The sequence below is a fragment of the Panulirus ornatus genome, chromosome 9, assembly GCF_036320965.1.
Source record: "Panulirus ornatus isolate Po-2019 chromosome 9, ASM3632096v1, whole genome shotgun sequence".
NCBI lineage: Eukaryota > Metazoa > Arthropoda > Malacostraca > Decapoda > Palinuridae > Panulirus > Panulirus ornatus.
Window position 1 is genome coordinate 55,719,683 of NC_092232.1, and position 23,207 is coordinate 55,742,889.

At 39.7% G+C, this 23,207-nt stretch overlaps 1 protein-coding gene across 7 annotated transcripts in view; it reads right to left on the reverse strand.

Moving 5' to 3' along the window:
• shn (zinc finger schnurri) overlaps nt 1-23,207 on the reverse strand; it is a 268,460-nt gene that overhangs the window by 12,212 nt on the left and 233,041 nt on the right. For all 7 annotated transcript variants that reach the window (XM_071665262.1, XM_071665263.1, XM_071665257.1 and 4 more), the window contains 4 exons: nt 12,512-12,701; nt 10,717-10,965; nt 5,468-5,648; nt 1,387-1,523 (listed from right to left, as the gene is read on the reverse strand). In XM_071665262.1, the coding sequence (XP_071521363.1) occupies nt 1,387-1,523; nt 5,468-5,648; nt 10,717-10,965; nt 12,512-12,701 (757 nt within the window). The remainder of the gene's footprint in view (nt 1-1,386; nt 1,524-5,467; nt 5,649-10,716; nt 10,966-12,511; nt 12,702-23,207) is intronic.

The following is a 23,207-nucleotide window of genomic DNA, read 5'->3' on the forward strand; positions in this document are numbered from 1 at the left end:
CAATACCATCCAAACCTGCTGCCTTGCTGGCTTTCATCTTCCGCAAAGCTTTTACTACCTCTTCTCTGTTTACCAAATCATTTTCCCTAACCCTCTCACTTTGCACATCACACGTAAATATACATACACGTACATATACATACACATACATATACATATCAACATATACGTAGACATATACATATAACAACACATGTACATATTCATACTTGCTTGCCTTCCATCCATCCCTAGCGCCACCCTGCCCCACAAGGAAACAGCATTGCTGCTGCTGCTGCTGCTGCCCCCCCCCCCCCCCCCCCCAATACAGTGAGGCAGTGCTAGGAAAACATATAAAAAAAAGGCCACATTTGTTCACACTCAGTCTCCAGCTGTAATGTGTAATACACTGAAACCACAGCTCCCCATCCAGTGATAAAAAAAAAAGAGGACAATCATAGGAAAAGAACCCACTTGTTACTTGGCACTTGTCTCATTAAATATTTATTGATGGAAGGTCCAATTCCATGTCAACTGAAGTATTAGGCATACCTGAAACTTTGCTATGGAAAGCCAACCCTCTTGCAAATTCCCTTGCAGTCTCCAAATATCTTTCACTGAGTTGAATCAAATATGGGTAACCAAGTGTACGGGATCAATTATCAGGGTATTATCTATGCTTACCTCTTGATTTTGTCATATACTCATATGGATATTTCTCACCAAAATGGGTTTTAAGGTTCCAGGAAGCTTAAATAATGTTATCACTCTTAGCTTAACTTTTAAGCCTGGACAAGTGTATTTTGCTTCTTGTACGGAAATGAAGGAGGGGCACGGGCTAATATCATCTACTTTCTGATCTGGGCAATATGTCAGAAAACTGTTTACAGGTGTCAATACCAAACTACCAACATGGGACTATCTGTAGTGGTAGACTCTATTCTTATCTGTCCATCTAAGTTCTGGATTGAGGATCTTTGCATTAGCCTCCACTGACTTGCTATTTTGCTCAAAGAAAAAACTTCCAAAGTGGTGTTTAGGTTTTCAAGATTAGTCATTTTCATCGATGTCACTACCATTTCATACACACACACGCACACACACACACACACACACACACACACACCACACTTAGATATAGGGATAAAACAACCAGTGGACATAGATATTTGTTAAAAATGATGTGAAGGAGTACTTTTATGGTACAAAAAGGTGGACGAATGGAATAAAATAAATGAAACCACAGTAAATGCCAACAACATAAAGATATCTAAAATGTTATATGATGAAAGAGAATGGTCAAGAGTCCCCACAAGTGTAGAACCTCCTCCCTGTACAGTACAAATACGTAATTTCACACATGCACACACAACAATCCTTTTCTTATAATCTAATCTAGATACTCACTGAGCCAATTTCAATATGAGATATTGCATGTGAGTGTGGACTGTGCAGTTCACTATGGCCTGACACCACAACTGCAACTGGAAACCCTAGTCTTCCAGCATCTCGAGGCACAGGTACATCTTCATCTTCATCCCCTTCTGTTATAAGGTTCATGAATGAGTCACTTAAAGCAAGAATGATTAATAAGAATTGCTTTAATTATAATTAATCTTACTATAATTAATATTCTGTTAGTGAATTTTAATGTTATTAATGTTCTGTTAGCAATTAGAATCTGTAGCTGAAGATAAAATAATCACATAATTCTCGATTATGTTAATGCATTTACTTTGCAGCATAATCCTTTTACTTGTATGATAGTTGTACATCACCACAATCCTAAACTTTTATAACTGAATTTCTAATGCTTCCTAAAGCCTGTATTCTTGTGAGAAAAAATCGAATTCAAACCACATTAACCAATGAGATATATTCCTATAAAAAATTCCTAACTTAAACATAATATGTACAGATACTTGTGATCCACTGTAAGAAAAAAATCCATGTATATTGCTTACAGAATTGTCAGACAATGTGATTGATGATCATTCTTACACCTAAAAATGAACACCAAACAGTCATGCTTGAAGTATTTGCAGAAGTACATCTGATTGTTTGACTATCCCTTAAGAAGCAGTCACCTAATGTTTGCACTGAAAATAAGTTAAAGTGAAAAAAATGAGAATTTTCTTAACACATGACAAAAAGGAGTAGGAAATCAAAAATAAATGACAAAGACAAAAAAATGTACAGCGATGTTTAAAAGAACTAGAATTTTGTATTCTCCAAGGGCAAGGTACAGTCTGAAAACTGAAAGACCACAAAATAATGTTGTCATGGGAAGAGTCATTCGAAAGGAAGATACAGGTGGGAAAGGGGCAACTCCTTTATTTCACCTGTGACAGTATTTCCATAGGGAAAGATGAAATGCTGAAAAATTGAAAAGCTTATGTCTTCACTGTATAAGTCAATTTACTATTAACAGAAATGTGATGGTACATAAAATGGCCAAGGTGGAAAAAGACCATGGTTCAAACTAGGGGTACAATGCACTTGCCTACAGCCTACATAACTGCAGTCATTCTTATAACTGTTGGTATCAATGATGAAAACAGGTGTCCCAAATACAACTATCTCTAAATCAGCCTCTAGAACCCGACTGCTACTATAAATGTCACCATCAACTGCACCAAAAATAAAGTCATGCAAATCATCCACACTTACTGACTCTCAGCCACAGCAACTCCAAGTTGTTCAGTCCACTGTATTTTGATATCACTTTGGTTAACAAACTAAGCTCAAAGGATCATGTCAATACCACCAGCATCAAATATTTCAGCTATCATCTCTACATTCTTCATCAACTAAAGACATCTAGACTCCCTGTACCTGGGCTCATGAAAACCTATGCAAGTTTCTAAACATATTCTTCCCAAATTCTTTTATATTTCCCTTGTCTAACCTTCCCCCACTCATCCAATATGCAACAAAGACTACACCAAGAGATACACAAAAAAGAATGCAGAATCATCATCCTCTGTTCTTCTCAAACTATATTATATCTTTATTATACTTTGTCGCTGTCTCCCGCGTTTGCGAGGTAGCGCAAGGAAACAGACGAAAGAAATGGCCCAACCTCCCCCCATACACATGTATATACATACGTCCACACACGCAAATATACATACCTACACAGCTTTCCATGGTTTACCCCAGACGCTTCACATGCCTTGATTTAATCCACTGACAGCACGTCAACCCCGGTATACCACATCGCTCCAATTCACTCTATTCCTTGCCCTCCTTTCACCCTCCTGCATGTTCAGGCCCCGATCACACAAAATCTTTTTCACTCCATCTTTCCACCTCCAATTTGGTCTCCCTCTTCTCCTCGTTCCCTCCACCTCTGACACATATATCCTCTTGGTCAGTCTTTCCTCACTCATTCTCTCCATGTGCCCAAACCACTTCAAAACACCCTCTTCTGCTCTCTCAACCACGCTCTTTTTATTTCCACACATCTCTCTTACCCTTATGTTACTCACTCGATCAAACCACCTCACACCACACATTGTCCTCAAACATCTCATTTCCAGCACATCCATCCTCCTGCGCACAACTCTATCCATAGCCCACGCCTCGCAACCATACAACATTGTTGGAACCACTATTCTTCTCAAACTACTTATTACAATTTGCTGAACACAATGACCTTTCAACCCCCTCCAGCAATCACTTATACTTCATATGGTAATTTGGGAAGCCACTGCATTGTCCCCACCATTGTCACCTCAAACACTGTAACTAAAGAAACACATGGATTTGTACAAAGCAATCATGAAACTGGAGCAAAGTTAATCTGTGTGTTTTGGAGAGTGTGAAAGGAGAAAGTTGACTGAGAAAGTGAATAAAAGCAAGATTATAAGTTTACCAGGGCAAAGAGACAGATTAGTTGGGGTGTGAGTTTGAATTAAGAGAGCCTGGAGGAAGTGAAGTATATTTGATACCTGGGAGTGGATATGGCAGCCAAAGGAACCATGGGAACTGAAGTCATCCACAGGATGGGTGAGGGGGGTAAAGCTCCTGGGCACAGTGATGATGTATGGAAAGAGGGGTCACTACCTAGGAGGGTAAAAATGGACATGTCTGAAGGTATATAGGTATATTAGTCCCAACAGTGTTGTGTGGACGCAAGGCTACGGCCACACATGAGAATGTGTGGAAGAAGGTGAATGTGTTGGAAATTAAATGTCAGAGGCTAACATGTAATGTGAGGGGGGAGTAACTGAATAAGAAATGATAGGATAAGAAAGAGGTGTAACAATAAGTGGAGTAAGGTTGAGAGTGCTGAAGAGGGTGTGTGAAAATAGTATGGATAAATGGAATGAGTGAGGATGGGTTGACAAAGGGGGTACATGTGTTGGAAGTGGAGGGTAAAAGAAGGGAGAGAACAGAATGGAGATGGAATGATGGAGTGGAAAAAGTTTTGAGTGCTTAGGGCTTGAACATACAGGAAAGTGTAAATAGTGCACAAGACAGAGTGAACTAGAGCAATGTGATATAAGGGGATGACATGCTGTCAATGGACTAAACTAGTTCCTCTGAAGCAATCGGGGACATCACAGAAAGGTCTGCAGGGCCTAGTTACGGATACAGGGTATTTTGGATGATTACACACAGAAGGTAGAAAATGGTCATGATTGAATGAGGCCATTTCTTCATCTGTTCCTGGCACTACTTCACTAATGCAGGACATGGTGAACATGTATGAAAAGAAAATAATATCATTATCCTTATTATTATTATCATCATTATCACCTCATTTTTCTTTCATGCTTGTTCACTGTTTCCCAAGTTCATAAGGTATTGTAATCATTAACCTTTACATCAAAATTCAATTACTCAGATAAGTTTTAAGGGGTTAAAGAGATGGTAAATGAGTGAGTGAGAGAAAGAAGATAGACAGCTTCCCAATGAATTGCAGATGCCATTTTCTGAAGAACTTAAGAAACAATGAAACTCGGAAATAATACATGGTTTACAAAACTAGAAGCAATAGTCCCCTATCAGTCTCATGAGATTACTAAGTCCAGCTGCAAAACCAAGGAAGAAACAGAAGTACTAAACTATGTAACTAACTAGCAGTAAACTTCTACAAAGTCTAATAAGTGCTTATTTCTTTTTGTTGTTACTTCTACAAAATCATGAAATGTCTCTACATATGACTGAAATTACACGAAGTGAAGTGAAACAAGGTCCAAATAATTCTGCCGATATAATGACTGACAGAGTGGAGCCTGGGTAAGAGTTTTATTTCTATGATCTTGGACAGCTTGAGGACAAGAGCTGTGGGAATTCAGAATGATGGTTGTGTGGACAACTACTATTTAGTAGTGGTCATATCTCCATGTCTGATATTAGTAATTACAGTTATGAACAATACCATACCCAGAGGAATGCTTTTGCACTAATACACACACAATGTAGAAAATTCTTCACAATGCAATTTTGTAAAAATTTCTAAATAAGAAATAACATTTACCTGTGTCATCATCATTACCACAACCAGCAATGGGATCATCTTGTTCATCTTGTAACGGGTAGTCATCAGAATTTGTAGAGGAATTGCTGACAGTGCGCACACGGTGGTGATGCCTTTCCTGCTGGTTCTGCCATGCCGCTAATCTACTTGGATCTTTTTCATATATTCGTGATGCCATGGCCTTTATGAAGTATTTAAAGTATGAGAATAGAAATAAAAAAAAAGGCAGCAAACTAACAATATGAAGAAACACAAAAAAAATTCTGCAATGTATCATTGGTATAATATAATAAGGATGCTTAGATAACATCTTATGTTCTTACAGTTATATCTAAATGGTTAATGCATCTAGTCATGATCAGCACATTCATTTGGTGAAAATGGACAGGATGATCTGATAGTGCTATAATAAGATACTATGAGCTGTCTTCTAAAGGCCCAAGATTTGCTCATGCTTTCATTTAAGATAATGCACACTTTACTTAATGAGGGCCAAAACCATTTCTAACCTACTTCATAAAAAATAAAAATACAGTCTATGTCGACATAAAATTCTCCAATGTGGAAAATGGATTAAGTGTTAATTGATAGGCGCGTGAAAGAGAGACTTTTGGATGTTAATGTGCTGAGAGGTGAAAGAGAGACTTTTGGATGTTAATGTGCTGAGAGGTGCAACTGGAGGGATGTCTGATTTTTTATCTTGTGGAGGCAAAGGTGAAGGTTTGTAGAGGTTTTCAGAAAAGAAAAGTGTGTGTTGGGGTGAAGAGAGTGGTGAGAGTAAGTGAGCTTGGGAAGGAGACTTGTCTGAGGAAGTACCAGGAGAGACTGAGTACAGAATGGAAAAAGCTGAGAACAAAGGATGTAAGGGGAGTGGGGGAGGAATGGGAAGTATTTAGGGAAGCAGTGATGGCTTGCGCAAAAGATGCTTGTGGCATAAGAAGTGTGGGAGGTGGGCAGATTAGAGAGGGTAGTGAGTGGTGGTATGAAGAGGTAAGATTATTAGTGAAAGAGAAGAGAGAGGCAATTGGACGATTTTTGCAAGGAAATAATGCAAATGACTGGGAGATGTATAAAAGAAAGAGGCAGGAAGTCAAGAGAAAGGTGCAAGAGGTGAAAAAGAGGGCAAATGAGAGTTAGGGTGAGAAAGTATCATTAAATTTCATGGAGAATATAAAGATGTTTTGGAAGGAGGTAAATAAAGTGCATAAGACAAGGGAGCAAATGGGAACTTCAGTGAAGGGGCTAATGGGGAGGTGATAACAAGTAGTGGTGATGCGAGAAAGAGATGGAGTATTTTGAAGGTTTGTTGAGTGTGTTTGATGATAGAGTGGCAGATATAGGGTGTTTTGGTCGAGGTGGTGTGCAAAGTGAGAGGGTTAGGGAGAATGATTTGGTAAACAAAGAAGAGGTAGAAAAAGCTGTGCAGAAGATGAAAGCCGGCAAGGCAGCAGGTTTGGATGATACTGCAGCGGAATTTATTAAAAAAGGGGGTGACTGTATTGTTGACTGGTTGGTAAGGTTATCTAATATGTGTATGACTCATGGTGAGGTGCCTGAGGATTGGCGGAATGCTTGCATAGTGCCATTGTACAAAGGCAAAGGGGATAAAAGTGAGTGCTCAAATTACTGAGGTACAAGTTTGTTGAGTATTCCTGGGAAATTATATGGGAGGGTACTGATTGAGAGGGTGAAGTCATGTACAGGACATCAATTTGGGGAAGAGCAGTGTGGTTTCAGAAGTGGTACAGGATGTGTGGATCAGGTGTTTTCTTTGAAGAATGTATGTGAGAAATACTTAGAAAAGCAAATGGATTTGTTTGTAGCATTTATGGATCTGGAGAAGGCATATGATAGAGTTGATAGAGATGCTCTCTGGATGGTATTAAGAACATATGGTGTGGGAGGCAAGTTGTTAGAAGCAGTGAAAAGTTTTTATCGAGGATGTAAGGTATGTGTAGGTGTAGGAAGAGAGGAAAGTGATTGGTTCTCAGTGAATGTAGGTTTACGGCAGGGGTGTGTGATGTCTCCATGGTTGTTTAATTTGTTTATGGATGGGGTTGTTAGGGAGGTGAATGCAAGAGTTTTGGAGAGAGGGACAAGTATGCAGTCTGTTGTGGATGAGAGAGCTTGGGAAGTGAGTCAGTTGTTGTTCACTGATGATAAAGCACTGGTGGCTGATTCGTGTGAGAAACTGCAGAAGCTGGTGACTGAGTTTGGTAAAGTGTGTGAAAGAAGAAAGCTGAGAGTAAATGTGAATAAGAGCAAGGTTATTAGGTACAGTAGGGTTGAGGGACAAGTCAATTGGGAGGTAAGTTTGAATGGAGAAAAACTGGAGGAAGTGAAGTGTTTTAGATATCTGGGGGTGGATTTGGCAGTGGATGGAACCATGAAAGCGGAAGTGAGTCACAGGGTGGGAGAGGGGGCGAAAGTTCTGGGAGCGTTGAAAAATGTGGAAGGCGAGAACATTATCTTGGAAAGCAAAAATGGGTATGTTTGAAGAAAAAGTGGTTCCAACAATGTTATATGGTTGCGAGGTGTAGGCTACAGATAGGGTTGTGCGAAGGTGGGTGGATATGTTGGAAATGAGAATTTTGAGGACAGTATGTGGTGTAAGGCGGTTTGATTGAGTACGTAATGAAAGGGTAAGAGAGATTTTTTTTTTTTTTATCTTGCTTTGTCACTGTCTCCCGCGTTTGCGAGGTACCGCAAGGAAACAGACGAAAGAAATGGCCCATCTGTTTCCTTGCGCTACCTCGCAAACGCGGGAGACAACGACAAAGCAAAATAAAAAAGAAAAAAATCTCTCTTACCCTTTCATTACTTATTCAATCAAACCGCCTTACACCACATACTGTAAGAGAGATGTGTGGTAATATAAAGAGTGTGGCTGAGAGAGCAGAAGAGGGTGTGTTGAAATGGTTTGGTCACATGGAGAGAATGAGCGAGGAAAGATTGACAAACAGGATATATGTGTCAGAGGTGGAGGGAACGAGAAGTGGGAGACCAAACTGGAGGTGGAAGGATGGAATGAAAAAGATTTTGAGCGATCGGGGCCTGAACATGCAGGGGGGTGAAAGGCATGCAAGGAATAGAGTGAATTGGAACAATGTGGTATACCAGGGTCGACGTGCTGTCAATGGATTGAACCAGGGCATGTGAAGCATCTGGAGTAACCATGGAAAGTTTTGTGGGGCCTGGATATGGAAAGGGGGCTGTGGTTTCGGTGCATTGTACATGACAGCTAGAGACTGAGTGTGAACAAATGTGGCTTTGTTGTCTTCCTATCACTACCTCGCACATGTGCGGGGGTGGGGGTTATCATTTCATGTGTGGCGGGGTGGCGACAAGAATGAATAAAGGCAGCAAGTATGAATTATGTAAATGTGTATACATGTATATGTCTGTGTATGTGTATATATGTAAACATTGAAATGTATAGGTATGTATATATGTTTGTGTGGACGTGTATGTATATACATCTGTATGTGGGTGGGTTGGGCCATTCTTTCATTATTTCCTTATGCTACCTCGTCAACACGGGAGACAGCGACAAAGTATAATAATATATACAGTGTAGTGATACAGGATGATTTGACATAACCATCTTGATATAGCACAGGCATCTTAATAACTCCCTTTATTTTCACTATATCATGACCTGCTGCAATATAACATGAGCCTAGCTGGCTTTGCACCATGGAGTACTGTGCACGCTATACTGCCCATTATGTCAGTTCTCTGCTAGCATTCAAACCTGAGGAGCTTCTGCTACCGAAGGTATAGTTTCCTCTTTACTCATTTCATTGCAGTAGTAATTTATCGAGCACCTTCCCCTATCCTGTCAACGGTGAGGTTCCCCAGGATTCCGTACTGTCATCTACTCTCCTTCTCTCAATAAAAGATATTCTCTTCTACTTCTAATCTTACTCACTATGATGCTGATGATTTCGCTCTACATACTTCAACTTACCTTCCCACGACTCCTAATACTTATATTATTTCTTGTATTGAACATATTTACTCTCTCAATTTGGCAATGTGCAGCATCTTAGAATGAGGAAGCAGTAACCCTGTTTTATCTAATAATGCTAAAATGCAATTTTTCCCTATATCTCTCTCAAAAGGTTATTTTTTTCCCTCTGCTCAATTTCAAAACACAATAATGCAACCCTGTAATATCAAAATCATGGTGCGAGTAACCATATCCTACACTCTATCCTGGAAACCCCACACAATCATCATCACAAAGTCTGATTACCAAAAGCTGGGGGAGTCGTATAGGCATTGTTACCATTTTCCCTGTGAGTAGCTACCTCATACCTGCAGAGGTTTTAGATGCCCTTGTATGGAATACTGCTCACAAATCTGGGGTGACTCTTCCTTTAGCTCTTCATTAAAGAGAGTGGAATCAAAGGCCTACCATCTCACTAATTCTCCTGGCATCATCTCTCTTCAACCACCTTTTCTGTACAATGTGATGTTGCTGCTCTCTCATTTTTCTACAGGTACTATTTTGGCAACTATTCTTTTGAGCTGTCTACATGTGTCCCCACATCCTAAGCTTGGATGCAATGCACTTTTTCCTCCCTCACACAGATTAGCTTTGGAAATTTCTTCAACCATCTATTTTTCCTTTTTCATATAATCTTTTGACCTTCAAGAGTTTGGTCTACAAATAACTGCAGAGCCCTGATCAATTTCTGCCCTTCATTCCTCACACTTTATATCTTTCACCTACTTGGGGCATGTTTTTCCTGTGCCATGTCAGTCACTATGTAGAAAAAAAGAAAGTGGTCATACCATAATCAAAAAGTCACCTACTATAAAGGTATGTCATAGTAACTGAAAAGAAAACAATATGTCATTGTCAAGGAACTCCTTGCTCGAAAGGGACCTACTTTGTTCCTAAGATGGCACAGCCTCGAAGCTATAGGAGCCCCATGAATGGATCCTAGGTTTACATAATAATGCTGCTAATGATATCAAAATGTAAAAGGAACAAGCTGACTGCCAATAAGTTAGATAACCAGAACAAAACTGGAATGTAATTCAAGGAACATTAGAAATTGAAAACATATAAAACAGCAATAATTGCCACAGTGCACTAGTTTTCATAATGCATGACCCATCTGTGGAAGAACGGAAGCCAAGGTAATGAAACTATTCCCCCTAAAAACCGTGGTAATTAATTCCTATTGGACTAGATTCACTCTGTCTCCTATGGTTTTAATGAAATCCAATAAGCTGACCTGTAAGCTCTCCAGGGAATTATCACAATCTGTAGTGTCAATTTCATTCAGATTAGCACCGGACCGTTCAATTTCAGCATATGTGCCAAAGGGTAATTTCCCAAGGCATTCCAGCTTCATTATGTGCATCTTTGAACGAAGATGTTTTGCTAGATGCCCATGAATTCGAAAAGCAATTTTGCAGTCGTGGCATTTAAAGGGGCGTGGGTTGTCTGTGCTTGGTGTTCCAAAAGTCATATTCATGTTTACCTGCAAAAATATCAGAGAAAAACTTTTCAATACTGCATGCTTACAAAAATGCACCAATGGTACAATAATTGATAATATGCCTCACAAATGAGGCAATTACATAAACATGATAGTAAAGAATTAAATAAAGTGGGAGCACATTATGTTTTTCTTAGATTAAGGAACAGTATTGTATCTGTAATCTCTGTATATCATAAACTAACAGAAACTGGTAAATGAGACCTGTAATTAACATTCTTGAGCAACTATCAATACACATTCTCCAGAATATTTATTCTGATGCATCTTGGACACAATATGGGTACAAATCTTTGAAAATTCATTAAAAATCCATTTTCAAGTGTATAGGTGTGCTTTGTGGTTTGAAGTGCATGCAAATCTTGTGCAGAGAATGAACTATCAAAAATATGTCAAAAGAAATAATGTACCCAGCATTCTATATCAGCAAAGTGTGTAAATAGAAACATGCTCACAAATATTCATTTAGGGTAGTAAGAAACTTGTTTTTAATGGTGATGATGGAATAAAATTTATTATTTGGTAGAGTGTTGTATTTCATCAAACCTGCTCTCATGGTGATGTTGGTCTAAGATTTATCATTGGAATGCAGGATATCACATTGCAAATGTTTATGTGCTAGCAGCAGTGCACAGTTCACAAAACCCACTGTAATGGGGTTGGTGTAAAAGCTATTACTGTATGTAATGTAAGTTACAGAGAAATAATTTATGATCAAAAGTATGTAAAAAAAAAATCCCATAGGGGTCTAAGAGGGCTCACCCTTCATACACAAAAGTCTATAGTATTCACATATATAAACCTAAATATCATTTTCTTGCCCATTCAACTCCAAAAGAAACTAACACGATCCTCATTACACCATAAACTTTCCATGAAAATAATACAAAAAGAATTTTCTCTCATAACTTACAAAAATATGTGTGCAAATGTATTTCAAAGTCAAGTATCTTCATATACTTAGTTTTCCAAATCTATCTCAAACTCTAATAACCTAGGCTTTCATACATTCTTGAAATCAGTTCAAAGTACAGTATATACAAAACCCATAAGTACACATGATTGGCTTCAAGAGGATTACGGAAAATGTTGAAAATTCATAGCCATCCTTAGCTGTTCTTTCCTGTTAATGCATCTACCTCACTGGAGGGGGGATGCTTTTTCATGTGTGGCAGGGTGGTAATGGGAATGGAAGAAGGCAGCAAGTATGAATATGTACAGTACATGTGTATATATGCATAAGTTTGTGTATGTATATGTATGTATACATTGAAATGGATATGTATGTATATGTGTGTGTGTATGGACGTTTATGTATATACATGTGTATGTGGGTGGGTTGGGCCATTCCTCATCTGTTTCCTTGCGCTACCTTGCTGACGCAGGAGACGGCGATTAAGTATAATAATAACAACAAAAAAAAAATCTACCAACAACATACAGTGCTCCAAAATCGACATAACATCTAAGCAATCATTCATTTCTGCAATCTTAATCATATCACTCTCCAGTTCTTAATTTACATTACCTTATTAGAATGACTGACAGATCTCGTGTGTTTTTGTAAATGGCCAATGGTCCTGAATGACACTGCACATGATTCACATCGATATGGTCTCTCCATGTAGTGGATATTCATGTGAATGCTCAGCTGTGATTGTCGATTAAATTCCTTGTGGCACACGCTGCATTTACACTTGCCATCATCATTCCCCAGCCTGTTGAGTGATCAAAATCAATCAGTGGTATTTATTCATGTACTCTCTGCAAAGCAGAATTTTTTCTCATCTGTATAGTATGCAACTATATTCCATTTGGCCTTCAACCACCTCTATATACCATACCACTTACTTAACTCAACCATATTCTTCAAATACTGAATATTTTTTCTCAAAACACTGATCTTTCCATATTCACTTAGTTCATAAACCTGATAACCACTTTACACCTCAAGAAAACATTCCCACCCAGACCTTGAGTGTTCAAATTAGAGGCATAAGTCTGGTAAGTATTCCTGGGAACTTATATGGGAGGGTATTGATTGAGAGGGTAAAGGCATGTATGGAGCACCATATTGGAGAAGAGCAGTGTGGTTTCAGAAGTGGTAGAGGATGTGTGGATCAGGTGTTTGCTTTGAAGAACATATGTGAGAAATACTTAGAAAAACAAATGGATTTGTATGTAGCACTTATGGATCTGGAGAAGGCATATGTTAGGGTTGATAGAGATGCTTTGTGGAAGGTCTTAAGAGTATATGGTGTGGGAGGTAAGTTGCTAAAAGCAGTAAAAAGATTTACCAAGGATGTAAGGTATGTGTGCGAGTAAAAAGAGAGGAAAGTAACTAGTTCCCAGTGAATGCAGGTTTGTGGGAGGGGTGTGTGATATCTCCATGGTTGTTTAATTTGTTTATGGATAAGGTGGTTGGGGAAGTGAATGCAAGAGTTTTGGAGAGAGGAGCAAGTACGCAGTCTGTTGTGGATGAGAGGACTTGGGAAGTGAGTCAATTGATGTTCGCTGATGATACAGCGTTGGTGGCTGATATGGGTGAGGAACTGCTGAGGTTGGTGACTGAGTTTGGTAAAGTGTGTGAAAGAAGAAAGTTGAGAGTAAATGTGAATAAGAGCAAGGTTATTAGGTTCAGCAGGGATGAGGAACAAGTTAATTGGGAGGTAGGTTTGAATGGAGAAAAACTGGAGGAAGTGAGGTGTTTTAGATATATGGGAGTGGATTTGGCAGCGGATGGAACCATGGAAGCAGATGTGAGTCAGAGGGTGGGGGAGGGGGCGAAGGTTCTGGGAGTGCTGAAGGTGTGGAAGGCAAGAACGTTATCTGGGAGAGCAAAAATGGGTATGTCTGAAGAAATAATGGTTCCAACAATGTTATATGGTTGCGAGACATGGGCTATATATGGAGTTGTATGGAGGAGGGTGGATGTGTTGGAAATGAGATATTTCAGGACAATATGTGGTGTGAGATGGTTTGATCACGTAAATAATGAAAGGGTAAGAGAGATACGTGGTAATAATAAGAGTGTGGTTGAGAGAGCAGAGGAGGGTGTGTTGAAATGGTATGGACATATGGAAAGAATGAGAGAGGAAAGATTGACAGAGAGGATATATGTGTCAGAAGTGGAGGGAAGAAGGAGAAGTGGGAGACCAAACTGGAGGTGGAAGGATGGAAAAAGATTTTGAGCAATTAGGGCTTGACCATAAAGGAGGGTGTAAGGGGTGCAAGGAATAGAGAGAATTGGAACAATGTGGTAATAATAAGAGTGTGGTTAAGAGAGCAGAAGAGGGTGTGTTGAAATGGTCTGGACACATGGAGAGAATGAGTGAGAAAAGATTGACAAAGAGGATATATGTGTCAGAAGTGGAGGGAAAAGGGAGAAGAGGGAGACCACACTGGAGGTGGAAGGATGGAGTGAAAAAGAATTTGAGCGACTGGGGCTTGACCATAAAGGAGGGTGAAAAGGGTGTAAGGAATAGAGTGCATTGGAACGATGTGGTATACTGGGGTCGACATGCTGTCAATGGATTGAACCAGGGCATGTGAAGCGTCTGGGGTAAACCATGGAAAGGTCAGTGGGGCCTAGATATGGAAAGGGAGCTGTGGTTTCGGTGCATTACACGTGACAGCTAGAGACTGAGTGTGAACGAATGTGGCCTTTTTGTCTTTTCCTGTTGTGACCTAGCTGGGGGGGGTTGCTATTTCCTGTGTGGCAGGGTGGCGACAGGAACGGAAGAAGGCAGCAAGTATGAATATGTGCAATTGTATATATGTATAAGTCTGTGTATGTATATGTCTGTGTATGTATATGTCTGTGTATGTATATGTATATGTCTGTGTATGTATATATGTATGTATATATGTATATATGGGGTGAGGAGAGTGGTGAGAGTAAGAGAGCTTGCGAAGGAGACTTGTGTGAGGAAGTACCAGGAGAGACTAAGTAAAGAATGGAAAAAGCTGAGAGCAAAGGACGTAAGGGGAGTGGGGGAGGAATGGGATGTATTTAGGGAAGCAGTGATGGCTTGCGCAAAAGATGCTTGTGGCATGAGAAGAGTGGGAGGTGGGCAGATTAGAAAGGGTAGTGAGTGGTGGGATGAAGTAAGATTATTAGTGAAAGAGAAGAGAGAGGCATTTGGACAATATTTCCAGGGAAATGATGCAAATGACTGGGAGATGTATAAGAGAAGGAGGCAGGAGGTCAAGAGAAAGGTGCAAGAGGTGAAAAAGAGGGCAAATGAGAGTTGTGGTGAGAGAGTATCATTAAATTTTAGGAAGAATAAAAAGATGTTTTGGAGAGAGGTAAATAAAGTGCGTAAGACAAGGGAACAAATGGGAACATCAGAGAAGGGGGCTAATGGGGAGGTGATAACAAGTAGTGGTGATGTGAAAAGGAGATGGAGTGAGTATTTTGAAGGTTTGTTGAATGTGTTTGATGATAGAGTGGCAGATATAAGGTGTTTTGGTCGAGATGGTGTGGAAAGTGAGAGGATTGGGGAAAATGATTTGGTAAACAAAGAAGAGGTAGTAAAAGCTTTGCGGAAGATGAAAGCCATCAAGGCAGCAGGTTTGGATGGTATTGCAGTGGGATTTATTTAAAAAAAAAAAGGGGGTGACTGTATAGTTGACTGGTTGGTAAGGTTATTTAATGTATGTATGACTCATGGTGAAGTGCCTGAGGATTGGCAGAATGCTTGCATAGTGCCATTGTACAAAGGCAAAGGGGATAAAAGTAAGTGCTCAAATTACAGAGGCATAAGTTTGTTGAGTATTCTTGGGAAATTATATGGGAGGGTATTGATTGAGAGGATGAAGGCATGTACAGAGCATCAGATTGGGGAAGAGCTGTGTGGTTTCAGAAGTGGTACAGGATGTGTGGATCAGGTGTTTTCTTTGAAGAATGTATGTGAGAAATACTTAGAAAAGCAAATGGATTTGTATGTGGCATTTATGGATCTGGAGAAGGCATATGATACAGTTGATAGAGATGCTCTCTGGAATGTATTAAGAGTATATGGTGTGGCAGGCACGTTGTTAGAAGCAGTGAAAAGTTTTTATCGAGGATGTAAGGCACGTGTACGTGTAGGAAGTGATGAAAGTGATTGGTTCTCAGTGAATGTTGGTTTGCGGCAGGGGTGCGTGATGTCTCCATGGTTGTTCAATTTGTTTATAAATGGGGTTGTTAGGGAAGTGAATGCAAGAGTTTTGGAGAGAGGGACAAGTATGCAGTCTGTTGTGGATGAGAGAGCTTGGGAAGTGAGTCAGTTGTTGTTCGCTGATGATACAGCGCTGGTGGCTGATTTGAGTGAGAAACTGCAGAAGCTGGTGACTGAGTTTGGTAATGTGTGTGTAAGAAGAAAGCTGAGAGTATATGTGAATAAGAGCAAGGTTATTAGGTACAGGAGGGTGGAGGGACAAGTCAATTGGGAGGTAAATTTGAATGGAGAAAAACTGGAGGAGGTGAAGTGTTTTAGATATCTGGGAGTGGATTTGGCATCGGATGGAACCATAGAAGCGGAAGTGAATCATAGGGTGGGGGAGGAAGTGAAAGTTCTGGGAGCGTTGAAAAATGTGTGGAAGTCGAGAATGTTATCTTGGAAAGCAAAAATGGGTATGTTTGAAGGATTAGTCGTTCCAACAATGTTATATGGTTGCGAGGCGTGGGCTATAGATAGAGTTGTGCGGAGGAGGGTGGATGTGCTGGAAATGAGATATTTGAGGACAATATGTGGTGTGAGGTGGTTTGAGCGAGTAAGTAATAATAGGGTAAGAGAGATGTGTGGTAATAAAAAGAGTGTGGTTGAGAGAGCAGAAAAGGGTGTTTTGAAAAGGTTTGGTCACGTGGAGAGAATGATTGAGGAAAGATTGACAAAGAGGATATATGTGTCAGAGGTGGAGGGAACGAGAAGTGTGAGACCAAATTGGAGGCGGAAAGATGGAGTGAAAAAGATTTCGAAAGATCGGGGCCTGAATATGCAGGAGGGTGAAAGGTGTGCAAGGAATAGAGTGAATTGGAACGATGTGGTATACCGGGGTCGACATGCTGTCAATGGATTGAACCAGGGCATGTGAAGCGTCTGGGGTAAACCATGGAGAGTTTTGTGGGGCCTGGATGTGGAAAGGGAGCTGTGGTTTCGGTGCATGATACATGACAGCTAGAGACTGAGTGTGAACGAATGTGGCCTTTGTTGTCTTTTCCTAGCACTACCTCGTGCACATGTGGGGGAGGGGGTTGTCATTTCATGTGAGGCGAGGTGGCGACAGGAATAAATAAGGGCAGACAGTATGAATTATGTACATATGTATATATGTAAATGTCTGTGTGTGTATATATATGTATACGTTGAGATGTACAGGTATGTATATGTGCGTGTGTGGAAGTGTATGTATATACATGGTAAAAAGAGAGAAAGAAGTGAAAGCATTGTTTAAGATGCAGAGCAGCAAATAGGCAGGATTGGATGGAAATGCAGATGAATTTTTCATAAAAGGTGCCTGAGGACTAGCAGAATGCATGTACAGTGCCTTCATATAAAAACAAATGCAAAGGGGACAAAGGGAATGCCTGAATTGCAGAAGTATAAATCTGTCATGTATATCTGGTATGGTATACAGCAGACTGGTGCCTAAGAGGGTGCTGAACTGCAGAGGTATAAGTCCAATGTGTAGTAGGGAAAGAAATAGTTATCAAAATGGCTCACCCTTGAGGTGGCAACACCACTCAGTATTAATGTGATACAGCAACTTACTGAGTACTTGTGTGGTCTAAATAGCTGTGAGAGCAGACAAGTAGCCAGGTTTTAGGAGCAAGAACCAAAGTAATACTTACAGAAGAGGGAATGGGAATCAACACTGCAGCATAAGACAATGGGTCAAATTTTGAAGTACGCCTGAGAGAATTTATAAAGTAAACCCTTGATTTAACTGACTAAAGTGGGGAGAGGGTGTCTGTTAATGCCGAAAGTCTGTTAAATCAAATGTAACCTATGGACCATCATTTAATACAATATACAGTAATGCAATATACAGTTCACATGCCTTCTTTTAAATCCTCTCTTACCTGATGCCATTTTGAATTGTAAGGATTGCAAAATTACTTGATAAATAAAACCACAATTCTCTGCATACAACCTGACTGCATGATAGCTTGAGGCAAACTGAAACTGAAACAAAGTATACCTCACTATACCAACAAGTGCGATATGAAATGTGCATGGTGCAGCATTTAAGATCTTTGAATTCTTTTTAATTTAAATTATCATTAATTAATGTATTATTATTTGCCCAGTACATTAAATCTGAAATCGTTTTATTGGGGTCTGTTAAATCAAGGGTTTATTGTATATCAGACCACTTTTGACTCAACTCTGCCAAGTAAGGATGCAGAATTAGAAAAACCCCTGATGTGAGAGCAGCACTTCAATCAAGGACAGATCAATCCTCTGTACAAACAAAACAACTGTTTGGAAGAAAAGAAATTTCTTGGTTTCTCTGAGGCAACCATAGCTATTTCCATAATGGAGCATTTTCAAGACAGAGTGGATGTTACAGTAATACCATGTATGTTCATTGAGTCAAGAGGTGGAATTACAGTGCCATCAATGGAGAGAAGTCGTGGGGAATTTTTGATAGAAAGCTTAGAGGTCTTAGAGGCAATAAACTTACCAGATTTTGTGTACCCCTTGAGATATCCTGTCCAAGCCCAAGTTTATCAAGGAAGTTGTCAAGACCAAGATGCAGACTGAATGAAAGAAGGAAGAGCAGAATTGAAGGATGTAGAGAAATGCAATGCTGAACTGTCAGCATATGAGTGCATCTGGTTAATTGTAGAAGGGAGGAAATCATTGATAAAAAAGAGAAACAGTGTACAAAACAGGACAGAGCCTTGAGGGACACTTCTGTTGATGGAGAAAGGGGGACAGGTTGACCCATCAACAACCAGAGATAGAATGGCCAGAGAGGAAACTTGATTTGAGGGGGGGCAAAGTGAGGGAGAGAAGGTAAAAGAAGGGAGTTTAGTGGAGAATCAGTGTAGGAAATAGGACAGAACCTTGAGGGATGCCGCCAATGATGGAGAAAGGGTTAAAGGCTGGTCCATCAATCACCATGGAGATAGATCAGCCAAAGAGGAAGCTGGAAATGAGAAAGCAAAGTGAGGGAGGGAAGCTAAAACAGAGGAGCTTGGAGATAAAACTTAACTCTGCCATCTTTTCAGTTACCTGATCCTGCCAAAGCTCTGAAATTTCAGGGAAGCTCAGTAAGGGCAATGTAAGTTGTGACTCTACAATGGGCTAAATTTTATAAACTAAGTAATCAACCTACCTACCTTACTGCCTGGGAGCCCCTCAGGAAGCTGACCACATCCATCAGGTGTGACCAAAGGTCATAATGTGTAGTGAACTTGCTGTTTATTGTAAGTTAAGCAAGATTATGTAAACAGATAGCCTATCCTGTTACAGTTGTGTATTTCTATTGCTGCCTCTTTCCAAGTTCCATGACTAAGGAAAAAAGATATTACACCAACACCTTTAAAAAACCTTTTTATCAATATCCTTTCAAATAAGGGGTTCACTAATAGCTTTTCTATATGATCATTCCCCATCTACCACATACCTTACCAACTATGCTAAAGAGACTTATTTCTCACTGTCTTCCCCTTAATTTTACTCCTTTTTCCTACACATGGCAGAACAGTTATTGCCCTTGTCCAATCCCCATGCAACTCACCACTTTTCTTAAGCTTCCACACAATTGTTTTCAAAAAGGAAGGGAGGTCAGTTATAGTATTAGTATGCACGGTGAGGAATTGGAAGTGGTACAAGAGCTTAAGAATCTAGGTTAAGTATGACAAGGAGAGTAGAAGGAAAGCTGAAGATGAATGAAGAGTCAAAAAAGGGAAAAAATTCAGGGGTGCACTGAAATCTTTAGTGAATGGGCTTGTAGGAAGGAGTGCTCATAACAATGCTTATGTATGGGTGTGAAACCCAAGTGTATTCTATAAAAGAGTATCTGTGAAATATTTGTAAAATATAAGAGCTGGAAGATAGATAATTTACACACTATATTAGGAATTACAAGGATTGGCAGAATGAAGCAGAATGTAAGGGTATGTGGTGGAAGAATGGATGGTTTGGTCATGCAGAATACATGAGAGATGATAGGTTGGTCAAGACTGTATTTTGCCATAAAGTAGAAGGCACAAGGAGGAGAGGTAGAGCAAAACAGATATGGACAGATGTAGAGAGAAATTTGATTACTACTAAGGGTATTTCAGATGATGTCATGGGAATAACTGGAGAAGGAAGATTTTGGAAGCATTTCGTGTATGAAAGTGGTATGAATGGACACTTTGATCTGAGATTAATCAATTTAGTGTGTAAACTGGAGAAGTAAAAAGTGCTTTTATAAGTATGGAAGTTCATGCTGCTTCAATACACTAAAGATGGGCCACTTTATGACGTTAAAAAAAGGAAAGGAAGGAGGGAGTGATGTAGCAGGGGCTGTGTGTCCCTGATACACCCTAAATGGACTGGGGATGGAGTAATTTTAGTAGTAACCTTAATAGAAATTATGATATACCTTTATCAAATGCACTGAAGAGAGTACATCCTCAGTGTCTTTAGTCATTTCCATTACACTGAAACCCTCTTAGAATTTAGTTTTCAATGGTTCCTCTGGACTCCATCACACTAAGTGTGGGATCTAACAGAAAATTCTGTGAAAATATATAACCCTACAAATCTAGTCTTGTAAGCTAAAGAACCATCACATTGAGTTCGTCATGCAACAAAATAACCCATTAGTTTCTGACCTCAATCTGGGACTCTGGGTGACAACATGTGACAGCCTGTTGTACACATTTACTTTATTTCACAAAAACACATTGTTCTTGTTGCATACATACATGTACATTCAATTTGACTTATATAGTAACTGCGCAGTACTATTTTTTGTACCTTCACATCGACAAAGATAATCTGAGTATAAACTTCAAGACAACAGTAGATCTAGCCTTGTCAGTGCCTGCCAGTCTCAGATAAGTGTGCAACCTCGCTGTCCATGTTCTCGTGCAACTGCAGTGTTTTATGTGCCTTGTTTTTGTGTATCAAATCATGGCATAAATGAGAGCTATCAGAGATGCATGTGCTAAGAGTTCTCCAAGAAACACCTCAGCATGGCTGAAAAGCAGAAAATGAATGAGAATCACAAACATGGGAAGAGTAGCCTGTGCCTTATGGACACTCCATTTCTGAGCAGGAGGTAACTCAGGTGACTCCAGAAACATCTATGGAGCTATTTCCTTTTGATCTGAAGTAATCTTTGCTACTTCCTGAACACCTCTAGTATCAAGGGGTGACATACGAATCACATTATCTTTGGACCAAGGTAAGTCTAAAGTTTACATATTCTTTGTGCCCCTGGAGGAAAATTTGGGATATTATGGAATTTGGCTTTACAAACTGCCCTTTCCTCTAACCAGTCTGTTGGCACACAGCTTCATTTTTTGGGTCTTTGACAGTGTAAGTGCAGGCTGTGAAAGATTTTTGTACACTTTCTAACTCTGATTCTCCTCCCAAAATGGACTCCTTTCCTCCTTACAAAACTCCCTTCCTTGAACTCTTCAACAAACTCACGACTACTTCACTAAGTGTGTCACCCTTCTTCCACACTTACACTCTCATCAAGTCTGGACTTCAACCCCTGGAAAATTTTCGGATCATTTTACCCATTTCTCACTTAACTTAGCTGCATGCAAAGCTGCAACATCTACGTTTCTTTCAATACATACCAAACTATATAAAACTATGATTAAAAAAACATATACCTGACATCTTAGTAAATAGTAGGTAATAATAATACTGCAAGCTTAAAAAAGCTGCCTTCATTTCCACCATATGTCAAATCTCCTTTGCTAAATCTGATCTTAAAAAAAATTCTCTGGTTTTGCTGAACTGTCTACATACACTTTCACAGAATGAAATTCACAAAATCAAATTCAAATACACTTTTTGAGTACAAACTATTGGATACATAGAAAATGTTTCATAAAGATTATGCAAATCATCTTTTTAGCATCACCTTTCAGAGTCAAAACCAACCAATTACTTCTATGTATTTCCCTAATAAAAGAAACCTGAATGCCATGCCATTGGCTCATGCTATGCAGACAAAGGTTAGCTAACCTGGATAACGTTTTTTTACATAACAACTCTAATGTTTACAGCAAAACAGTTTGCCATCATTACTTCACTAATATGAGAAGTCTGCATGACTTGACTTCAAGTTTGGAGGAAAAAATATTTGCCAATCATAAGACAGCTTTAGGACAAAATTCTGCTGCTATCTGAAGAGGTGGATATTCACTGAACTTTCCACAGAGTCCACCTACCTAAACTGAGCATGAATGCCAAGCAAGCATCCTTGAAAGACTAAGTGTAGAAACTAAGATAAAGAAATCAGGCCCTAGAGTATTCCACCTTTTCATGACATAGAAGTAATTATGCATATTTACACATCAAATGTCTTAAATATATGGCTGACTCTTCAGAGTATTAGAAAGTTTTTTGTTTAAAAATGCATATAATTCTAAGAGTAAATGTGAATAAGAGCAAGGTTATTAGGTACAGTAGGGTTGAGGGTCAAGTCAATTGGGAGGTGAGTTTGAATGGTGAAAAACTGGAGGAAGTGAAGTGTTTTAGATATCTGGGAGTGGATCTGTCAGCGGATGGAACCATGGAAGCGGAAGTGGATCATAGGGTGGGGGAGGGGGCGAAAATTTTGGGAGCCTTGAAAAATGTGTGGAAGTCGAGAACATTATCCCGGAAAGCAAAAATGGGTATGTTTGAAGGAATAGTAGTTCCAACAATGTTGTATGGTTGCGAGGCGTGGGCTATGGATAGAGTTGTGCGCAGGAGGATGGATGTGCTGGAAATGAGATGTTTGAGGACAATGTGTGGTGTGAGGTGGTTTGATCGAGTAAGTAACGTAAGGGTAAGAGAGATGTGTGGAAATAAAAAGAGCGTGGTTGAGAGAGCAGAAGAGGGTGTTTTAAAATGGTTTGGGCACATGGAGAGAATGAGTGAGGAAAGATTGACCAAGAGGATATATGTGTCGGAGGTGGAGGGAACGAGGAGAAGAGGGAGACCAAATTGGAGGTGGAAAGATGGAGTGAAAAAGATTTTGTGTGATCGGGGCCTGAACATGCAGGAGGGTGAAAG